Source organism: Magallana gigas, chromosome 6 (genome assembly GCF_963853765.1).
Source record: "Magallana gigas chromosome 6, xbMagGiga1.1, whole genome shotgun sequence".
Classification (NCBI taxonomy): Eukaryota; Metazoa; Mollusca; class Bivalvia; order Ostreida; family Ostreidae; genus Magallana; species Magallana gigas.
In genome coordinates, this window is record NC_088858.1 from 19,553,277 (window position 1) to 19,574,812 (window position 21,536).

A 21,536-nucleotide genomic window follows, 5' to 3' on the forward strand; every position below is an offset into this window, starting at 1 on the left:
ATTTTTTATTAAACTGATTAAATAAAGATAGGGTTTGTGGGTTAAAATCTTGACAGCTGTTTAAGATCTATATTTACTCGGATGGATATCCGGTAGATGTTGTTAGGTCGACATCATTTTTAATGAGAACGGGAAAGAAACAGATTTTTACGATTATTTCCCGGATGTGGCAGTCTTGTGTGACAAACTGTTGAATAACACGTGAAGCATTTAATAAGATATGTGACAAAAAAGCTTGAGTGCCATTCAATTTGAGATTTTCGCAGAGTAAGGTTCTGGAGCACCGCATCTTCCAGCATCTTCGCTTGATCAGCAAAAGGCAAATCTCACAACTGCATTACACTTTATATATTAGCAATAGACAATGATAAAATTACGCAAAAGTACCATAAGATTGCTAGCATTGGCCCTTTTTTATTTGCTATACCTTGTGATTGGAGCATCTGTGTTCTCTGCAATTGAAGGACCACAAGAACGAGAATTGATTAAGAATGTGAAGAAATTAAGATCTGATTTTTTGACTGACAACACTTGTTTAACAGGTATTATTCCTTTTAATTTTCAATTTGCATGGTAAAGGTAGGCACTTCTTATTTTCAAGAAGTTTTACATTTATATATTTTAATAGGTTTGTTACTGACTGACTACGAAAAAAATATAGCCTATACTGGCGTGCAACCAGTTCTCGCCGAGTACCATTTCTCGCCAGTACATTGTGACGTCATTTTTCGTCTATAATTTTATGTGTTGATAAAATGACGTCACAATGTACTGGCGAGAAATGGTACCCGGCGAGAACTGGTCACACGCCAGTAGGGTTGGTCAGGTCTCATAGAAACAAGGCAATATATTTCAAGAGTCATCAGTAAGAAATCTGATAAGTGTTTTGTTTTCCCAAGGACTATCAAGTGAGACATTATTTACCAAAAGCAATGATATGTTGATGCAAATTTATTTGCATCTATTTATTTAATCCATGTTAAAGTGGCCATATATTGTAAGGGGGTGGGGAATTAATGACGGCCCAGAGCGGGATTCGAATCCAAGCCCCCTGAATCTCTAGTTTGGTGCTCTACCAAATGAGCTATCTTGTGCTGGTATTCAAACCAGTTTTACCATCATATTCCTCCCCCTTAAATGAACCTCGAAGATCCCCCTAGCCTCTTCTCCTGGCTGGAGTTAAACTGTCAGTTCCAGGGGTTGGCACAGCACCAAATGTAACGAGATGGCAGAAATAATGACGGACCAGACTGGGATTTTGAAACCAGGCCCCCTGAATCTCTAGTAGGGCAGATGCTCTACCAGCTGAGCTATCTGTCACCGGTATTTGAACCGGTCTGACCATAACAATGTATTGTCCATTTTTTATACAGTTGAACTCTTCAAAGTTCTAACTCTCACCTCAAATACTCTTTGAAAATCTTAGCTGCATCCTTGTTCATTTTCATCCCTTTCCTCCACAGAGGTTTGAGCAAATCTCGACGCTGTCATTCAATATGCTGAAAGTATGTGATGGTTCAAACAAGACTTAAGGGTTTAATAATGTTTCACGCATAAGTGTTGGTTGAGCCATCACATTTATTTTGTGGGAGCTCAATTTTTCATGGATTTTGTCGGTACCCTTCAGCAATGAATTTTGGGTACCATCTCCAATTAATATTATCAAGAACAGTATGTATTTATTATTTTCATCAATATGAGTGAATCCCAAAAATTACACATCTTGGTGACCTTTTTAAAAATTGACAAATGCAGAAACTGGCCCAAACAAATCCAATTGATTCCCCAGAATTTGGTATATAGCACTTATTCAGAGCCCGACCCATACCAAATAAAAGCACCAAAAACTTATACCTATGGTTTAAGATTTGAATATACATGTAATTGTCTGGTTCATCTTACTTATGCTTTAAAGAGCATGTCATATTGAATTTTATCAATTTCCTGTTGTTTTAGAAATAATGCTATGATATAGTGTTAAATCTAAAGCAAACTAGCGTGGCGCGGCGCCATGCCCCATTTTAGGTATATAAAAAAAAAAACTACTTGATCTAGTATGTCATTGACCCTTTTCTGTCACATCAACATTATCTGACTGATCATATCATTATTGTAAGCTGTAATTGTTCTCTATATCTTAGATATATTTATATTGAACTGATATCCAAAGTGTTGTATATTCTTATTTTAACATACATATATTGGCAATTGTACTAGTTGTTCCCAATTTCCAGCGTAAGACCATATGACTTGAACTGGACCATGTAGTCAACTCAGGTTTTAGGATTTGTACTCCTGCTTTATATTAATTTCCTCTTCCTGTAATATAGTATTCTCTGAATTATCAATGTACATGTAGTCTTGCCTCAATGTAGCTTGAATAATGCAGAAGCTTGTGTAGTTTTAACAGGCTTCATGAGAGGAATCAGTCTTATGAAGATCTCTAAACACTGACTGAAAAAATATTGAATAGTCAATGCATCTAGATTAGGTATCATTCTGGCATGTTCAAGAAATTACAGATGGTTTATTGATTACCCACAGTATCCAAAGATCATAAATTCAGGACAACAGTAAAACTTTTTATTGAAAAATGGATATATGCATGAGCATGATCACAGATATTTCCAAACTGATGAAGAAATATATAGATTTTTTTTTCAATTGATTTTATTCTTTTGGAGACGATGGAAATTCTGAAATCATGATACCCCCCCCCCCTTTTGGGTTCTTGGGAAGCCACTATTAGGGTGTGGTTTGGGCGGGTTTGAAGATGCAATGACCCTTGGGGTCAGAAAGGGGTCACCATTGGGAATGGGAAGGTTCAATTTAAAAAAAAAAAATAATATATTGTTACTTCTTATTAAAATAAGGGACTATTCAACAGGTGTTAAGAGTTTTAAAGTTTAGTCATATATATACCCTTATCTCTTACGTAATCCTGGGGCGATCACAATGAGTTGATAATGTGGGTGTTTTGGGATTTTTTTTTTTGGGGGGGGGGGGGAGGGCAAGTATATAGACTGAAGAATTATTTTGAAATACGTCAAATGCAACACAGTTAAGTCAATATCTTGGACTGCTCCCATGAAACAATATCAAGAAAATTAAAATCTTTTTAAATCCAATGAAAACTTATCTAAGTAATTGTGGAAATTTGGTGTTTCTGAAAAGCTTTTAAAAACTGTATGTTGCGGACTTCATTTGGGTACCGGTAAATAGAGAAATGCTTGTGTCCAATTACGGTACATCATATTTTTTTCAAAAGTACAAAATCCTGCTTGTGAAGTCAATTATTAGGTTGTTTAAATCTTGTCATCTCTAAAATAAAAGATAGTGTTACGTCACAATGTAAATCTGAGTTATCTCCCTGAAACTGCAAACTTTACCTTATTGTGTATGAATCAAAAATGAAACCTAAACAAAGAAACCAAACTCTGAATGGTGAATTATTAATTAATTAAACTGAACCTAATAAAGGCAAGATGACTTAATTACATCCTTTACACTTTTTGTTAGTGTTTTAATACTGGTCAGTGAAATATGTTAAAAGCAAAATATGTTAAAAGCATTATCAGTAAATCAAATCATGCATGCATTGTTTCTTCTTTCGATCTTTATAAGTACATGTTTAAGATTACAGCATAACATACATTTATAATTCATGTACAATGTGCATAATTCATGAGAATCACATTTTACTGCGATTCTCTGTTATAAAACTACTAAGAATGATTCTTTAATAATTATGATGCCATGAAAATGATGAAGATAAATATTGGGCATGTTCTCTGTATGTGGCCATTGGGGGTGTACTGTTTATTGTGTATTTACAAGTTTTATTATCACAACAGGATCATTGAAATTATATTAAATTAAACTTTTGTGTCCATATTTCAAGTGCATGGTAAAAGCAGTATAAGTAACCTTTGTTTGTGAAGAGGCCAAGGCATCCTAAGGTTTTCCTCTCTCTTGATAAAGTCATGCAGTCTCTCTCTCTCTCTCTCTCTCTCTCTCTCTCTCTCTCTCTCTCAGACAGAACAGCTAAATGATTGTTGTTGTTTTTTTAATCTCACTAGAAACTACAAGGGTTTAAAGATATAATTATATAGAGTTACTTAATTAATGCCCTAAATAAGTTACGAGGCCAACTTGCACTAAAATTGAATTGCTCTGTGTTAGACTTGTTAGATGTATGGTTTTGCAAAGCAATTAAAAGTCAATAAATACCTATAAAACTGAGATGATTTGAGATGAAATTCCTTATGTCTGACAGAAGCATTTAATCATTGAATAGTATTTTTCAAATTATGTTACTGATTAAGCAATTTCTCAGAGTTTCATAAAAACTTTGAGAAGCATGCATTTAGTTTTCCAATATTGAGAATAAGAAAAAAGCAAAATCCCATTTATATATTTCATATCAATTAAATTTCAAGCCAAATGACAAATTGTTGTGGGACACTTAATTGATATGAAAGGTCAAGAACGTTGATTATTGTTGAGATAATGCATTAATTCGCATGGGAGTAAATGATTCCTTGCATGTCAAAACAAAATAAAAATCCCGATGCTCCACTGATGCGAACACTACAGCATTGTCTTTTTAAAAGCATCGTGGGAATATAAATCGTGTAGAATTCTACATCTGTAGTCTGAAATTGATTTTGTTGTAATAAATTTCTTTCCTGTGGTTGAGGTAGAGAATTGTCAATTCTTGTGCAGATTAGCATTATTACGGTAATTGAAATTGGCCCACTTGAAAGGGGCAGATAGCTGCGATTTGTTGTACAAGCAGTATTGGACGAAGATGGAGAACATTAAGGCATGTTGTAGATCCTCTAATGCCCGATTATTGTGGCTGTGTGTGGGATTTGTGCTCTATCTGTGCTTTGGAGCTTTTGTGTTTATTGAGCTTGAGTCTAACGTAGAAAAGGATCTCCAGAGTGACTTTATTAAGAGGAAATTACAATTTTTATCTGCTCATTCATGCATATCAGGTAAAAAGTAACTGCATTACATGTAAGATTAAGTTTATACGAGCTAGTATTTCATGAAGTCACCTGCAGATGAAGAAAAGTAGAAATCGGTTAGTGTTTCAGTGATGGGTTTTTATATCAAATAGAAATTAAAGATATCTACATGCATCGACATTTTTTTATTGTTAACACTTCCTTTTATAGGTTTTTTTGGCACACATATATTCTATTGTTTACTCAGTATATTGTATTATACATGTAATACAAACTATATTAAACATAATCTTCCTTATCCTGAACATGACTCTGTATTTGCACGATTACTGGTACATTTATTCTCTTCCATATTTATCTTGAATTTATAACCATGATATTAACTGGCATATTTAACTTGCCTGTCAATTTTGAAGAGCAAAAAAAAAAATCAGAATGAAAGAGTTGCATGTATTTTACAGTGATAGGTATAATAATATTTCTTACAACTTTAAATTTCACAGCTTCTTTTGTTTTTGTCTGCATTTAATGCTTACAAGTTTGAGGTTTGTAGTAGGTGTCAAGATCAACCATTTCACGCCTCAACGATCCGTCAATTCCCCTGTATGCATTATATTTTCACCCATTCTTAGGTTGAAAGCCTTTCAGCACATAAATAATTCATTTATGATGCACCAAGGGACTTCTTTCCTCAAAACTGATTGCGTGGAATATGGTGATAGATTTTTGCTGCAGATGTTAAAAATTCAGGATGAATTGTAAAAATGAATTGATCTGCCAATAGATCATGTTTTTTCCATTTGCTTTGTTATAGATGACAAATTGGAGAAGTTCATTGCTAGTATTGTGGTGGCCACTAATAGAGGAGTGTCTGCAACAAAAAATGTCACAATGGCGGAGCCCAACTGGACCTTTGGACAGTCCATCTTCTTTGCTGGAACCCTCCTGACAACTATAGGTATCAACAAGGCATTTTGAACAAATCAGTTGAATGATCAATCATATGCATACATGTAGCAAAAAATTGATCCAATGTACGAAACAAAAATTAACCAGTCCTATGTATGTTTATCACAGAGAACTGAAGTAAAAATATTCACATCTAATATATTAAAGGCTTTTTGAATGTAGCAAATTTTATGTGTAAATTAAAAAGATAAATTACTGGTATAAATATTTGTTACTGTTTTAATTTAAATTCTAAAAAATTTATTTGTGGTCTATTGTTTAAAAAATCATGGAGTTATTTAACCAGAAAGTGAATACTGTAAATTCCGAATTAAATGCGAAAAATTGATTTCCGTGTCTAATTGCGAGAAGCAACCCTCGCAGATTTTAAAATCTCACTTTTTTTTCAGACAGTTTTGAACTATAGGAAATTATAACAAAAGATTGGTTATCGCAACTTTATATTCTTGTGATTTGATACAAAAATCGTGACTCACATAAAATGAGGAATTTACAGTATACTATATATTAAGTACCTAGATGGAATATTTGGGGGAAGGCTTTCTTTATTTTAATGCAATCATTTCAAATTGCAGGATATGGTCGAGTGGCACCCCTGTCAGAAGCTGGGAAGGGCTTCTGTCTCCTGTATGCCATGATTGGCATTCCCCTTACCCTGATCTTCTTCACCGCCATTGTGGAGCGGATGATGATACCCACCAAGATGTTCCTCTACTTCCTGTTCCGCAAACTCGGCCATTTGTACCGAGTATTCCATATACAATTGCTGCATTTCTTCATATTGCTCATAGCCACTGTTCTGATAATTTTCATCGTTCCTGCCGCCATTTACTCTGCGCTTGAGCCGAAGTGGGATTTCCTAGATTCCTTTTATTACTGTTTCATCTCCATGACAACCATTGGTCTGGGGGACTACATTCCAGGGGACAATCCTGACCAGAAGGCGAGAGCGGTGTATAAGCTAGCCACCACAGGTAGGTACCCGGTACACATTAGACACAAAAGGGGCATCGAAGCTCTAAGGACAACAGCAACATTATAATGAATATGTATATTGATGTTAATTGATTTAATTAACGGAAACTAATTGACATTATGAGCTAAAGGAATTGTTGTTTAGTAAACTTTAAAACAAATGTGGACTGTTTCAAATCACAAAGAGTGGCAACTGTTTAGAGAAAGTATAATAGTTTGCAATTTCACAAACTGAGCGCTTCTGATATGAAAGTACATTTTGTAAAAATATTGACTAAAGCTTCCATTTGCTAATAAGTATCAATAAAATAAACTCCAGGTTTAAGTTCCAGAAGTGATGGATTAGCAACAATATATGGATATTTAACTGTCACCCCTCCTTTCAGTGTACCTGTTTTTGGGCCTGTTGGTGATGATGCTGCTATTGGCTGTCTTGTACGACATCCCAGAACTCAACCTCGGCTTCCATTTCTACCTGAAGAGCGATGAAGAGGAGGAGGAGAGGGCCAGGCTGAGAAGTGGGGGGGAGGGGAGTGGACCCAAATACACCAAACAGCGGGACGAGGACCCCCAGAAACAGACCGGAGGGAGTCAGATGTACCAGCCCACCCAGGAAGACGTAGCTGCTGCCACGGGCCACTAGATGCTGATAGAGATAGGATTTATAAACCACCTTAATCAGAGTACAAAGTAGTACATGTATTGTATCATTGGCCACTACATAATGCTAGAGTTATGATTGAAACCTCCTTTATTAGAAGTTGTAGATGAAGTAGTGTAAACCAACTTTTATTTGTGCTTATGTTTTTGGGATTTTACTGATCTGAAAAACATGAACATGTGTCTGTCTTTGCAAACCACAAATGTTAATTGCTGCATGTATTAAAATTGTCATAGTGAATCACTTTGACATAGATTTTTGCAATTTGAAGTTGTTGCTAGAAAAAGTTGGTTTACAGTTCCGAGTTTTAGATCCAATTTCAGATAGAAATTTTAGACCCAAAAATGATGAATGAAGGACTGTTAGTCCATGATTTCTTTTAGTGAAACTTAACTAGAAGTACTTTTAATGGCTAGTGTTTGCATTGCCTATAAAAAATGACTCAAAGGTATTCAAAAATGCAGAAAATATTTAGTATGTAAAGAGGCTTAGAACTAACCTTAGAAAATACACTAGTACACCACCTATGTGATAAATGTCATTTAAATCTGCAAATAGAGAAATGTTCTGTTTTATGAATGTGCTATTTATTGTTTGATACCGATGTTATACGTCTTGGTCTATTGGTTAGATTCATTTTGAACTGATGAATATATAGTATATATATACTAGTATATGTCGGATTGCCTGGCCAGTCCATGATCTGTCTATCGTCTATATTTCTTGTTTTTGTTATGAAGTACATGTATTGAAGTATCTTGTTAGTCACAGTGTATTGTGTATCACAGTTGTACTGATATAGTGATCCACTTCCTACTGAATGGAAGGAAAAAAGTTTGATAGTCACTATCAGTGCAATATAATTATTATAGTTAAACAATGTCACAGTCATTAATGTCTGAATTAATTTTTCAAAGTCTAAAATTCAAGCAATGCAACAACTTCCCATTTCTTCTTAACCAAGTAAAAGGTTTGTGTGTATCTCCCTTAAGTTGGATAGACTGGCACATATTTTGGATTGAAGTGAACATTTAGACAGCTGTTAAAACATTTTCATGACATTACACATATAATTACATTGCTTACCTCTGATTAGATGACATTTTCCATTTGCTTCCCTACCTTGCTAGTGCTAGCAGGTAATTTTCAATTCCTTTTCAATCTGACTTTTGTATACATACTGAAATGTGATTATTTTTCATTAAAATGTGTAATTTCAATTAATGTATTTTAAGTGAATTGAGATGAGATGCAAAATATTGGAGAAGTGTTCATACATGTTATAGAATTTGCTTTTGGAGTAAAACTAAGTCCCCTTTCCCACCAGTGTAACCGCAGAAAAAATATATTTAGGAATTTTTTTGATAGGCATTATTATCTTTGAAGAAAGTTTTTATTGTTGAATATTTAGGTACATGTAGTTGTTTTACATGTTCATGTGTACATTTTATAACTGTTTTGGTTTTCCTTTTAAAACTGTTGCCATTATGAATTGTGTTTTATATATGTTGTTTATATTTGAATTTGATAGTGCAATACATGTGTGTAATATGATCTGATTCAGGTTTTTTTTTTAATTTGTTGATGATTTTTGACAACAAATTAATGTTTGTTTGTGTGTGAATGATGTAGTGTATTTATTTTTTGTTGTTGTATTGATAGAAAATTTACATGTAGGGTATGTGGCAATTGTGAGTGAAATTATTTTTATTGCTTTATTAATAACATGCTTTTATTCTCCTACTGATATTTAAAAAGGTGCAAAATGTAGCAACAGTCTAAAGGTCCTCCAAGTTTAAGAATTTATTTAAATAGCTTTAAATCTCTTCTCTAATTTTAAATTCTAATTTCACAACGCATACATGCACAAGTAGAGTTACTTAAATCTGGTTTGCTTACCCACAATATTTCACAAAAAATTTTGCTTTTGATAGACACAAGACATTTTCAATGTGGTATATTGATGCAATAGTTCACAAGAGTTCATTTTATCAGGATAACTACAGTCAACCCTCGTTATCTCGAACTAGATGGGACTGGTTACTTTGACATATCCATTGTATTCGAGATATCGGTGTTCGAGATAACCGAAGTTCAACTGTATATATACATACATAAACTCTGGAAATTTTACACCAATGAAACATTGTCAGTATGAAATAGACAGGGTATTTTAATTTTGACACAAATATTGGAATGTCATATATGTTTAAATACTAAATCTTGCATGCCAGGTTTTTTGCAATTAAAACGTAATAAAGTGGAATTTTCAAGCAGGAAGTGGTAATATAAATGCTGGTATGGATTTTACAAGTTAGTGTGAAGGTTTATTAATTATATTACATATAGGTACCGTGTAATCGCAAAGAATATTTGAAGAAAATTGTCATGTTTATGACTTTTTATCTCATTTTGTGATTTGGATTGTAAATACAAAGGCAAATTTTCCTGTGAAATATAAGCAGGTGTGCTTGATGGATTTCTTATGATAGAGTATTTACTATTTAAGGAAAAAAAGAAATATTGGATCTCATGTGCACTTGATTACTGTCAAAAGTCCCACTTACTGTTTTACTTTCATATTTAATTGAATGACTTACCACTAATAAACTTGTATGTACACGATAAATTATTATGTACTGTACACCACATATTTATCTTTTTACATTCCAATGAATCTCACTTTCAGTGCATTAATGGAAATGTATGTGAACATTTCCTAGAGTTTCAATGCTAGTGCTTTCATTGCCTATATAATGTCATAATAATTGTTAATAATTTTACAAGCAAACTTTTCTTTTTTGTTCATTTCTGAAATATTTTATATTTTATTTGTGTGTAGCATTAAATTTAAAGTTGATAATTGCATTTTTTGTTGTTTTTTATTGCTGAGTACATATATTACTATATACTGTGGTTTCATCAATTTTCGTTGAATACCAATTTTCGTGGATTTCGTTATTAAGTTGATCCATGAAATTAAGTGTTCATTGAAGTGCAATTTTTATTAACATTTTGTATTGATAGGGTCATTGACCACGAATTTACGTATCCTTGAAACTGTGATTTTCACTTTATCCACAAAAATTGATACCCTTGAATATTAATGAAACCACAGTATATGCCCATGCATAGATACCGTAATTTACATTGTAAAATATTAAACTGTTCAAGCTTATTTCATTTTCTCATAAAGGACACTCAGTTTAATCCTAGTGGTTACCGTGGAATCATTTAAAATTTGTGCAGGTCAGTTTTGTTGAATTTTAATTATGAAAGAAAACAGGTTTTGTCAATATGTTTGTGTGTAACAAGTGTTTCATATTTGGTTTGAGTCGCTAAATTAATTTAAAATTAGGGAACCTATTAAATCCACAAAAATTAAGCCATCATAGTTCTGATGATTCCACAGTGGTTTATCAAGTCAATTCTTCAAATAAACTTCAATGTTTAACAATTGGGAGGAAAATTTTTACTGCTTTTTTCACATATTTAAATAATCTTTTGTTGAATTTGCTAACTTACAAGACATCATTAGCATTACAGTCCAAATAGCACACAGCCAAATAAAATCTAGTTAAAGACTTCAACTACACTGTACCAGGTATATAAGAACTCGCCAAGATATGAATTGTTCTGCTTTTATTCTGCAAAAATGCAGTAACAAAATAACCTGAATAAACTCAGTAAATGTACAATTATTTTTCACCCCATTTTCTGAAGCAAACTTGTATTGTCATGGCAGTATATCAAATCCTGTCAAAAAAAGTTACAGTTAATGGCAAAAACCAGCACTGTTGGAGCAAACATGCTCCGTTCATCCCAGCAACGGCCATTCTTTGGCATACATATAAACTGCTCCTTGATCTGGCACTAGCAACACTAAAGCAGTGTCTGTCGGTCGTTCAATCATTAAGACCCCTGTCCTTGACACTCGGTTGTATATCCATAATGACTGTCTGGTCACCGTCACTTCCTCTTGCAAGTGATCAGCGTCTGTCAGACTTGATCTGGGAGATAAAACAATCCATTCACTGCATCTAGTAGAGCCCGCATGCAGGCCAGTTTAGATTCAAACCCTCCGCCTTTTTCCTCATCTGAAGCACTCCTTATGTGTCTTAAATACCTAAAGACAAAGAGAAAGACCTTCATTATCGATAATTATAAATATAACACTTTTCAGGTATCTCCTTACAATTATGTTCATTTGCTGAACACTGTAAAAGCACTGCTTTTAAACATGGAAACTTCCTCACAAGAGTAATTTACAGAAGACATGCAAGAACTTATTAATTGAACCTCCGATTAGGCATAAAAAAACTTACCCATTTGTCTCCAGTGCTTCTTCATCCGGTGGATCTGGGCCTAAAACATCCAGGTGAATGGAACTGTAAGTGTACAGTTCTACTGTCTCCTGGGGAACAGACATGAAGGGACCCTGTGCTCCCTGCAAACAGACACGATAATCTTTAATAACAAGTTCAAAGGTATATAAAACATTCAAACAATCTTTATGTGTATTTTTAATTTACATTCATGTACATTTACCGATGGTCTTCAAAAAGCCCCAAAAGGGCATAGCACAATGTACACCAGAAGATGTAAAATTTAATCATCAACTCAACATTGCAAAACTTGGAAATCATAAATGAACCCATCCTGATACATGGGAGTCTAATGACAGAAGACGTCAAATGAATTTACGGTACATACTAATACAAGTACCGGGTATTCATCATTGTCTTCCCCTAAAGTTTTATCATTTTAAAAATCTCAAAATATAAAACTTGACTGAACTCTTTGATAAGGCAAAATATAAAATACACTTGTTATCCTTAATACAACAAACATAAATCCTACCAATTATGGTTTTTTTTTACCAAATAAACTTCAATATTATTTATCTAAACCATATGCAGGGGAACTAATTTTAACCTACCAGACTACAAAATTATGGGTCACAAGGGGGTAACGAAGATAATTTTGAGATTGACATTACCAGTTTGATTCCTGTTGAGAACTTTGTTGTTGCCATCACAGGAACGCGGAGTTCATTCTCCTTGTCTATATCTGTCTTGTGCTCATTGAGAATATCCAGAGCTGATCTGTCTGAGAACATCTGAAATAAAAAAGTTAATTTGTTCACTCAACTTTTAAGTACATACTGTTGAGCATTTTAAACATATGAAGTAAATTAATTTGTTCACATAAGGCATCAGTTGAACTATCTAGTGCCATCTGCTCACCAGTTCGTCTAGGAGAGCCTCTTTGTGTTTCTTTTTACTGTCCTTCTCCCTCTGTTCTTCCTCCACAATAAACTTCCTCTTGAGGGAACTCTCCTCTTTCTCTTGTTCAATCAGGCACTCTAAATACTCTTCATCCTTGCTCTAGGGGTCAAGTAATAAAATGTTCAGCATAACTGATACTGCACAGGCCATAAACATGTTCAACAATATTTTTCATATTTTTTACTGTATACTAGTGTTAATTAGAAACAAAATTTAAAGCTAAAGCCTCAGCATTTGTTAAATCAAAATTCATTGAAATGAATCTTACAATTAAATTGATGCAGAGGGGAAGAAATATATAAATGTGGTTCTACATTCTCTAGTACATTCCTGATTCCTTATTATTTGACACAAACAAAAGTGCCAAAGTCCCCCAAAATGCTTTTGACAAATACCTTTTTATTTCTTCCTTTATTAATTTGATCTTTATTTTCTCTTTTGTATTGTTCTATCATCTGCCTTGTTTCATCCACATCAATATTATTCACTATATTGAAAACTGCAAAAAAAAATATACGCAGAACATTATAATTTTCATTCATTAATAGAAGAATTTATTCACGTCTCCTTTTAGCTCTGGCTAGTGGGTTAAACCTTAAGCCCCGTCGCTCAATCAGAAGAATGCATAAGCTGGAGGACATGGGTTCAAACTCCACCAGAGGCAATATCTGTCTCTGTTACCTTCAAATATTTCAAATTCCATAATATTTAGAATTTTTGTGATTTTTCTAAAAATGTGTGAGTACTTACTTAATGTCTCTATCATTTCAATGTAATCATTGTATTCTTCCAAAGTTTTAAAATCTTCCTCTTTTTTATTGTAGCTATAATACAGAAAGACAAGAACAACATTTATTATACATCTGATACAATAGAAGTCTTAAAAATTATTATACAATGAATCTAATAAAATCTAACTGTTGATCAAATGTGATGTGTCAAAGTACAAATAATTGGGAATTAGATTTAGATATTAGTGAGTACTTATTTTTTAGCAAGTCAGCTAGTGGTGAACTTCGCAAGATGAGCACATATTATTATTAATAATATATTATATTATTTATATATTAAACACATAATATATATATATATACCCATACTCACTCTTTTAGAATCTTTTTCCTGATTTCGATCTCTTTTTCAATAAAAGGATCTTCAAATAACTGAACCCTGAAATTATTTTTTCTCAGAGCTGTTCCACACTCAGGGCATATTCCTGAACCTTTTACAAACAACGCTTCAACACAAGTTTCACATCTGCAAAGAAAAGGTCAACCATCATGAATTGACAAGGTTCCACATATTTCTAAATGCAATGTGACTGACAGACATACAGTGCTGCTTCAAATTCGATGCTGAAGGCAAGATAATCTTTATGAAAAATGTCACCACCCACAAAACAATTACATCGTAGCTTTATTATTATTTTTTTTTTTTTACATCTAAAGCATTAAATGTTTCAAAATGTTACCACATGCTTTTGGTTCTTAATTTTCATAAACTAAATTATGTTCGAATTTTTGTTGTTGGGAAGAAGACACAGGTGCTTGAGGACAGGACCAACTCCCTCTACCATCTCCCACCCCGAAGTAAAGACCCGAAGGTCTTTGCTTCTTTTTTTTCATAAAAATAATCCTGTTATGACATACATGTATTTCTAATCTAATTTATAATTTATTGCACAAACTTACGTATAAAAAACATTTTTTTTAATCAGACCCGCTCTCTCATAATACAAATGTATTATATATAGAGAAGCTCTTATTTTTTATATAATCTAATGAAAATAAAGGAGTAACGACAATAAAGGAGTAACAACCCGGGGTCTATACTTAAGGGTGGGGAATGGAAAGGGGGGGGGGGGGTCGACCCTGTCCTCAAAAGCTCAAGCACCGGTGGAAGAAGAGAGCGGTGGTAAATATTAGAAATACTTTCTGTTACAAGAATAATCTCTACAAAACCAAGTTTTCACTAAGAGTCCTTACAAGGAATGTCCACAAACGTTGACAAGTAATTTCAAGGACGGATTTCGATATTTTGTTGTTTTGCAGCGAGGACATCCCTGGTCGTCCATTTTAAAAGTAGACCGTGTATCAAACTATTCGTGTTTATTCTGTTATTTTCAATCAAAGTGTAAATGAGTCTAAATAAATGGAAATATTTCGTTTTTGGCTATGATTATAATAAACTTAAAACACTATATATTTTTTACTTCAAATTACACGGTAAACAGTCTCAATTACTTTCAAATCGAATAAGTTTAACCGTGGCTTAACATGAGAAAATTCTATTTCCGGATTGATGCAACACATGTGCAATGAAATGACAACAGAGGTACTCAATTTTCTACGGAAATTTTCTGCAAATCTCAGATTGTCAAGACAATCAGCTTTGATAAGACTATACACAAAGGATAACGCATGTTATCTATGCGAAGTAAGGCCTTCATCATTACAAAAACTAATTCATAAATGGATGTTCTCAAGTGATCCTGACAGTCAGAAAAACAACACCATGACAGGGAATGCAGCATTTTTTGATCCTCCGGAGTCTGTCCGGGGAATGAAAGTTCTGGATAGAAATCTCTTTCGGAAGACTGTGTTAATTCCAGGACTCGCTGTTCCTGAGAAGAGTATAGGAAAACTGGCGAAATCTCTCAAAAAAGAGGTCTTGCGTTTTAGATCCATTAAACCTGTTGTGGAGCTAAGTGCAAAAGACTCCCTTGCAAAAAGCCATAAACTTATGCTGTTTAATCCAATAAAGATAAAATCCGCTGAAGACTTCAATGAGGACCAAAGAACAGTTTTGGAGAAATTAAATGTTGTATTATCTAGTTTTCAATTCTACAGTTTTGATATGAAGTATGACAATTGGGACCATGCAGAAATAATTAAAGCTGTGCTTCCAGAGGAACTAGAGGCAGTGACAGGCTTTGCAATAGTTGGACACGTTGCCCACCTGAACCTTCGCGATGGAGCAGATGACTATAAAAATTTGATAGGTGAAGTTTGTTTTGCTTCACAAATAATTTTGTGGTTCGAAGTGTTAGTACATGTATTGGTAGTTCTGGTACATAGGTTAAATTTTTTAGAACAGACAACTGAACAGTAAATTAAGATATCCAATACAGACTAATAATATACTTGGGAAAAATTATAAATGTTGGTTTTACTTTAATTTACTTCTATCAAGTTCAAAGAAAATATTTTCTTAGAACACTAATGCTATTGATCAAGTTAATCTAAACAATTTAAACATGCTAACTTGTCTTTAAATTTAATTTCAGGCCAAGTGATTCTAGATAAACACAGAACATTAAAAACAGTTGTCAACAAGTTGAAATCAATTGACTCGGAATTCAGGAACTTCAAGATGGAGCTGCTTGCTGGTGAGCCAGATTTTACCACCACTGTCAAGGAGCATGGGTGTACCTTCACTTTTGATTTCTCCAAGGTTTACTGGAATACTAAATTAGGTAATTGCGCATAATTTATTATTCTGATTTGTATGCGGTGGATTCCTTACATTTGTAAGACCGTTTTTAGGATTGCCAGTTTTTTAATGTGTTCCTTGGGATGTTAATATCTCATGGGTCCATTCATATGAATAATAGATATCTATCAAATTTCATAGTTTGTTGAGGATGTAATCCACCAAAATTGAGCCACCATAAATGTAAATGATTTCACAATAATATTTCATTTTTAAGTTTAAATGAAAGCTCAAGCCAGTTAATTTTTCTACACCATGTACATGTATTTGCACAGGCACAGAACATAACCTGGTGGCATCGCAGATCAAACAGGAGGATACAGTGTTTGACGTTTTTGCAGGGGTGGGGCCATTTGCAGTACCATGTGGGAAGAAAGGAATAACTGTGTTTGCAAATGATTTGAATCCTGATTCATATGAGAGTCTGGTGTTAAATGTTTCGAAAAACAAAGCTAATCAGAATAGCAATGTTCATTGTTTCAACATGGATGGCAGGGACTTTATAAAGCAGATATTTTCAAAAGAAATGGAAAGGATATGGAAGGACCCGTCCCCTAAAGGAACTGTTCATGTCTTAATGAATTTGCCAGCTCTGGCTGTAGAATTTCTGGACAGTTTTGTCGGGCTCTTTAATCAATCTAGCTGCAAGCCAAAAGATCCTAACTGCTTGCCCTATGTTCATTGTTATTATTTTAGTAAATGTGAGAATCTTGAGCAGGACACTAGAGAGGCTGTGGAAAGAGTGTTAGGTTGTACTCTGGATGATAACGTCAGCATCAGGGAGGTCAGAAATGTGGCCCCAGGAAAAGAGATGATGTGCATCAAATTTAGGGTCCCTGAATCTGTGCTGTTCAAAGGGAATGTAGAAACAGAAGGTAAAAACAAAGAGAAAAAATGTAGCTTTATGAAATGCTGTTTGAGTTTATTATAGTCATGCGAACAAAATCAAGTACCTTTATTCAGTCCCTTTTCAGTTATTTTTGTTCCAAATGTATTGGAAATGTGTTAAGTTCCTGTGAAATACAAAGGAAAAACAAGTCATTGCTGAGAATAAGCTAGCAAAATTGAATGTTTTTTAAATTATAATGCATTTTCAAATTCATTTATATAAACTTTACAAAAATTATCAGTATCATGCAACTGGTTCTAAGCCTACATAAAGGAAATTGCAAAAAAAAAGATGTGAATGTTTGTCAATTCACCAATAAGAAAATGCCATTTTAAATACTTATGTTTTTTTTCCAGATGGTCCAGCAGCAAAGAAGATATGTTTATAAATATATATCTAAATAAATTAGTGACCAGAGATATACTGTTTCTCAATTTCGTAGGTTTAAAGCAAAAATGGAGATGATACTTTCAATGAGAAATACAATCGTGTTAACTTGTTGGCAGACTGGACAAAAAGTTTTTAACATGGTTCATACACCTATAAACAGACAGTGAGAGCAAATATCAGGCCATCTCCGCTAGCCAAGTGTCCAATTCGTTTTTTCTCATCAGATGAGAAAAACGAATCAGACACTTGTTTAGCGAAGATGCCATTAGGCAAACCTCGGCCAATTCCTCCACTTTCATCAAGAGGTTAGTTGAGGTACAAATTGGTCAAGATGTGTCGAGTAATAGTAACTTGCCCTGAGTAAAGTTGGTCTATGATAGAGAAAGACCACTGTCACCAGTGCTTTCAGTATATTCATAAGGCAAGCAGATTGTAAACCCTTGGCTGATGAGGATGCTGTAGAATTTATAGTACAAATAACATTTTATGTTTTATACTAACAGAGGTTTTTTTAACCCCATTCAAGTAGTAAATTTGTGATACTGTTAAACCAGATTCAGATTTGACGCCCAGCGATTTGTTTTTTCTCCTCTGTGCTGTTTGACGTGTACACTATTACAATTGCGGTTTAAATGTGAATTTTAATATAATATTAAAATTATAATACTATCGGCGTTTGGATTATTTTTGGAATAGGATGTATGAATTCAAGTTTTATTATATAAATCAAATGATTTAGAATTAAGTATTGTGTTCACTTGCCATGAAATCCACCACCAAGTTGTGGCCATTACATGTGCACTGTAACAATATAATATTAAGGAAACGAATAATAACCCCATCTTGAATTCGCCCAGACACACTGTGTTTAAAGAAAATTAATTGAAGATATCGGAATTCGCCAGGTCTTAAATTTGCCCGTCAACAACGAATGCGAAATGGGCGAAAATAAAACGGGGGCGAGTATTTCCCAGTATAAAGTAATACATTAAATTTAAATTCAACTGAATATGATGGAACGAGGGTTGATCCAAAAGTGATGTCACAGGTGCGATAAATCGTGAACAATCTGCGTAAAGTGACAAAAACCTGTAGTGCTTCGAAATATCTACCTATTTCAATTTAGATCTGAAAATTTTAACGCATTATAACAAATATTTCTGAAGATATTTTGCAGAGCGTGAGGTAAGGATAGTCGCCGCATGCTACATGTAGCGACTTCATTTCTAGATCTTTGGCGTTCTGGAAGAATTTCGAAATTTAGTACTCTATAAAAATTGGCCACGATGCTCTATTTTACAGCCCCCCCCCCCCATTTTTTTTTATATCATAAAGTGTCTAATTACTCTTTTTGTAATCGATGGGGTAGTATATTGGATATTATTTATTGTGCAATATTTACACCAACCAAGTATTATTCCCTTTATTTCTTACGGAAACTTATACATGTAGTTAAGTCATAGCTCTATAGAAACAGCCAATCCCCGTTCATCGATTGGTCGAAATCTATAGCGGCTGAAACCGACAGGACATATATCGACACGCCCTGTTTAATGATTCGTCCGAACCTATATATAGCGACCTAGGAAAAATCACGGACTGCACGGTATAATCATGACGATTCCCTCAAAGTCTCACAGGAGACGATTTGGCGGTTTCTTTTATCTAACGTACTTTCGTATATTAACAGTATTTAGTGAATTTTTCTTACTTTTCATAATCAATTAGCTATTAAAAAAAAGATGTTAAAAATTCTTTCTTTGATGATTCATGCGGGTTATGAAGGTAGCGATCATTGCAGAAAAAAATTACATAACCCGCGATCATAACCCGATATCGCGGGTAATGTATTTTTTCTGCAATGTCGCTACCTTTATATCCCGAATGTTAACATGACATACATATGTATGCTTTTATTAGATATTGGAACCACGTTAAGGGTACCCTGTTCACTCGCTCTCAATTTTAGGTTGATATATCAATTCCAGTAAATTTTCTAGCAATACCTATCCATGCATCGAAGCAAAAAGTGCCTCGTATTACTATTCGCATGTCCACTCTTTTAATTCCTTAATCTAGAGACAAAAGGCATCGCGTAGATATCTGAAATGGATGGTAACGTTCCCTAATTTTTTCAAACAGTTAGAAAATCTGTTTCAAAATAGTGTGTTGTTTGGGGCTTTTCCAAATTTTTAAGCATGTAATTTTTCATAAATACATGTACATACCTTAAAAAAGACGTAAATTCATGACGCGGGGTGATGTCACGTATATATATCATGCTATAAACATCAATATCTTGTAAGTCTTCAACAAAATTTAATCAAAATTTTACTTCAAATTTGAATTTTGATAAGGAAAGCTTTGATGTATTATTTTATCCAATACTGCGCCATTATGAAACGCGGTGCATAGTGTGACATTACTTTTGGAACAATCCTCGTATTATTCTCTTTTGAGAAGTGGACAGGCATAGCCTACATGTAGGATGTAGGCTATGCTTGTCCACTTCTCAAAAGAGAATACCCTCGTATTTCATCTATAGCGCGAACAAACAAGATAATCGAGCGCACGAAATAAAGCGAAAGTGATGCGAGTCGCTCGAGAAGAAATTCGTGAACATTCGAGATAACAAGTGCTCTTTCTTTGCGAATTTTAAAACTACGAACCACTTTGTGAATTTTCAAAATAAATTTAGTTATTTATTGTGCTTTAATTACTTAAAGCAATATGAGCTGCATTTTCATGTCGAAATTTTTTTTTACGAAAATGTTATTTTCTACGTAAGTGACAAAAGAAATCATGGTTTTTAAATTTCTTTCAGCAATATTTTTGTTGGGAAAGTCGTTTAGAAGCCTTAATAATATTCCTTAGAAGAGAAATCTTTCATCTGACAAGAAGTTATGGTTTTTTCAAATCTTGTTTATTATAAAAGTTTAAGTTACATCAAAATTTATCATACTAGCAGGTATTTACTGCAAAATAAAATTCTAAAAAATACAGCTCATATTGAGAAGTAAAAGACAAATGTTTTAAAAAAATTTACCTATCAATTGATAGTACATGTTTGCCCCCCAAAAAACTAGCCTTAGTATACTAGTACTTCCATGAATGTTCATTTAAAATTTACTACCAGGCCTATTTTGTTACAGTTTTTGAACTGAACTATAGACTGTGTTCAATGAAAAAAAAATTGCAATTATATCTCATTGTATACTATTTAAAGTACATGAATGAAAAAATCGCAACGTGTATGAAAATATATTTTTGTAGAGTTCATATCGTCCTACAAGCAAAAGTTTCATAAAGAAAAGGTTTGCTTACCTAGCTAAATTGACCGAGTTTGAAATATGAAGTAACTGTTTTATGAAGCTGTAAATAGCTCTGAAAAATAGTCAAACCCACCTGACTAGGTCAAAGGTCAAAAGGACAACCAAGATAAATCGACCGGAAAAAAGGATGACCATTAAGATCAAGCAATAAATACCGTATACTCTGACAAAGAAAACAAAAATATGTAAAAAGCCTTTTTTTCCTGATTTAATAAATTAAACCTGTGCAATATGCAGGAGCTCAATTTTGTTGTCATCTTAACAAATTGTTGACTGTGCTGTCTGACGAATCACAGTAGTCTTAGTTAACGCTGTCAGATTTGTGCCCGACCGCCTCGGTCTGAATCTACGTAGCCCCAAGGCAGAACTTTCAAACGACCTTCAGTTGTATTTCTTCGTCGGTCTCTACAGGAGGTTTTATACACACATCTTTCTTTTAAATATGGAGAAACACTTGACGATTGCCTTGCTTGTAGCAGTTTGTTTCACATCAGGTAAGACATTTATATATTTTGGCATTTTGATGATTAGTTATTTTGTCAGAAGAATGTGCATATACGGCTAATT

At 33.7% G+C, this 21,536-nt stretch overlaps 4 protein-coding genes across 5 annotated transcripts in view; 3 read left to right on the forward strand and 1 right to left on the reverse strand.

Annotated features, from left to right (window-relative positions):
- The first annotated feature begins 77 nt into the window (after positions 1–77).
- LOC105330268 (potassium channel subfamily K member 1) lies at positions 78–10,441 on the forward strand. Of its 2 annotated transcripts, none has more exons than XM_011431880.4 (4): positions 78–542; positions 5,788–5,931; positions 6,518–6,916; positions 7,304–10,441. In XM_011431880.4, the coding sequence occupies exons 1-4, from the start codon at positions 365–367 to the stop codon at positions 7,558–7,560; spliced, it is 978 nt and encodes a 325-aa protein (XP_011430182.3). In that variant the 5' UTR covers positions 78–364; the 3' UTR covers positions 7,561–10,441. The 2 variants fall into 2 exon arrangements, with proteins under 2 accessions (XP_011430182.3, XP_011430181.3); XM_011431879.4 differs by lacking the exon at positions 78–542 and adding an exon at positions 4,725–5,000.
- Positions 10,442–11,430: 989 nt separating this feature from the next.
- LOC105330271 (CDK-activating kinase assembly factor MAT1) lies at positions 11,431–14,981 on the reverse strand. The gene is made up of 8 exons (XM_034468553.2): positions 14,852–14,981; positions 13,971–14,123; positions 13,617–13,690; positions 13,262–13,365; positions 12,825–12,965; positions 12,578–12,697; positions 11,904–12,025; positions 11,431–11,704 (listed from the first exon to the last, which is right to left on the reverse strand). Exons 1-8 carry the CDS (start codon positions 14,938–14,940, stop codon positions 11,578–11,580), a joined length of 930 nt encoding a protein of 309 aa, XP_034324444.2. The 5' UTR covers positions 14,941–14,981; the 3' UTR covers positions 11,431–11,577.
- A 153-nt stretch (positions 14,982–15,134) lies between these two features.
- On the forward strand, positions 15,135–17,666 carry LOC105330267 (tRNA (guanine(37)-N1)-methyltransferase). Its single transcript, XM_066089148.1, has 4 exons — positions 15,135–15,867; positions 16,153–16,341; positions 16,634–17,233; positions 17,604–17,666. Exons 1-4 carry the CDS (start codon positions 15,168–15,170, stop codon positions 17,633–17,635), a joined length of 1,521 nt encoding a protein of 506 aa, XP_065945220.1. The 5' UTR covers positions 15,135–15,167; the 3' UTR covers positions 17,636–17,666.
- Positions 17,667–21,255: 3,589 nt separating this feature from the next.
- LOC105330266 (UPAR/Ly6 domain-containing protein CG9338) overlaps positions 21,256–21,536 on the forward strand; it is a 3,109-nt gene continuing 2,828 nt past the window's right edge. Inside the window, exon 1 of the mRNA XM_011431877.4 lies at positions 21,256–21,463. Within this exon, the coding sequence (XP_011430179.3) occupies positions 21,412–21,463 (52 nt within the window). The 5' untranslated portion in view covers positions 21,256–21,411. The remainder of the gene's footprint in view (positions 21,464–21,536) is intronic.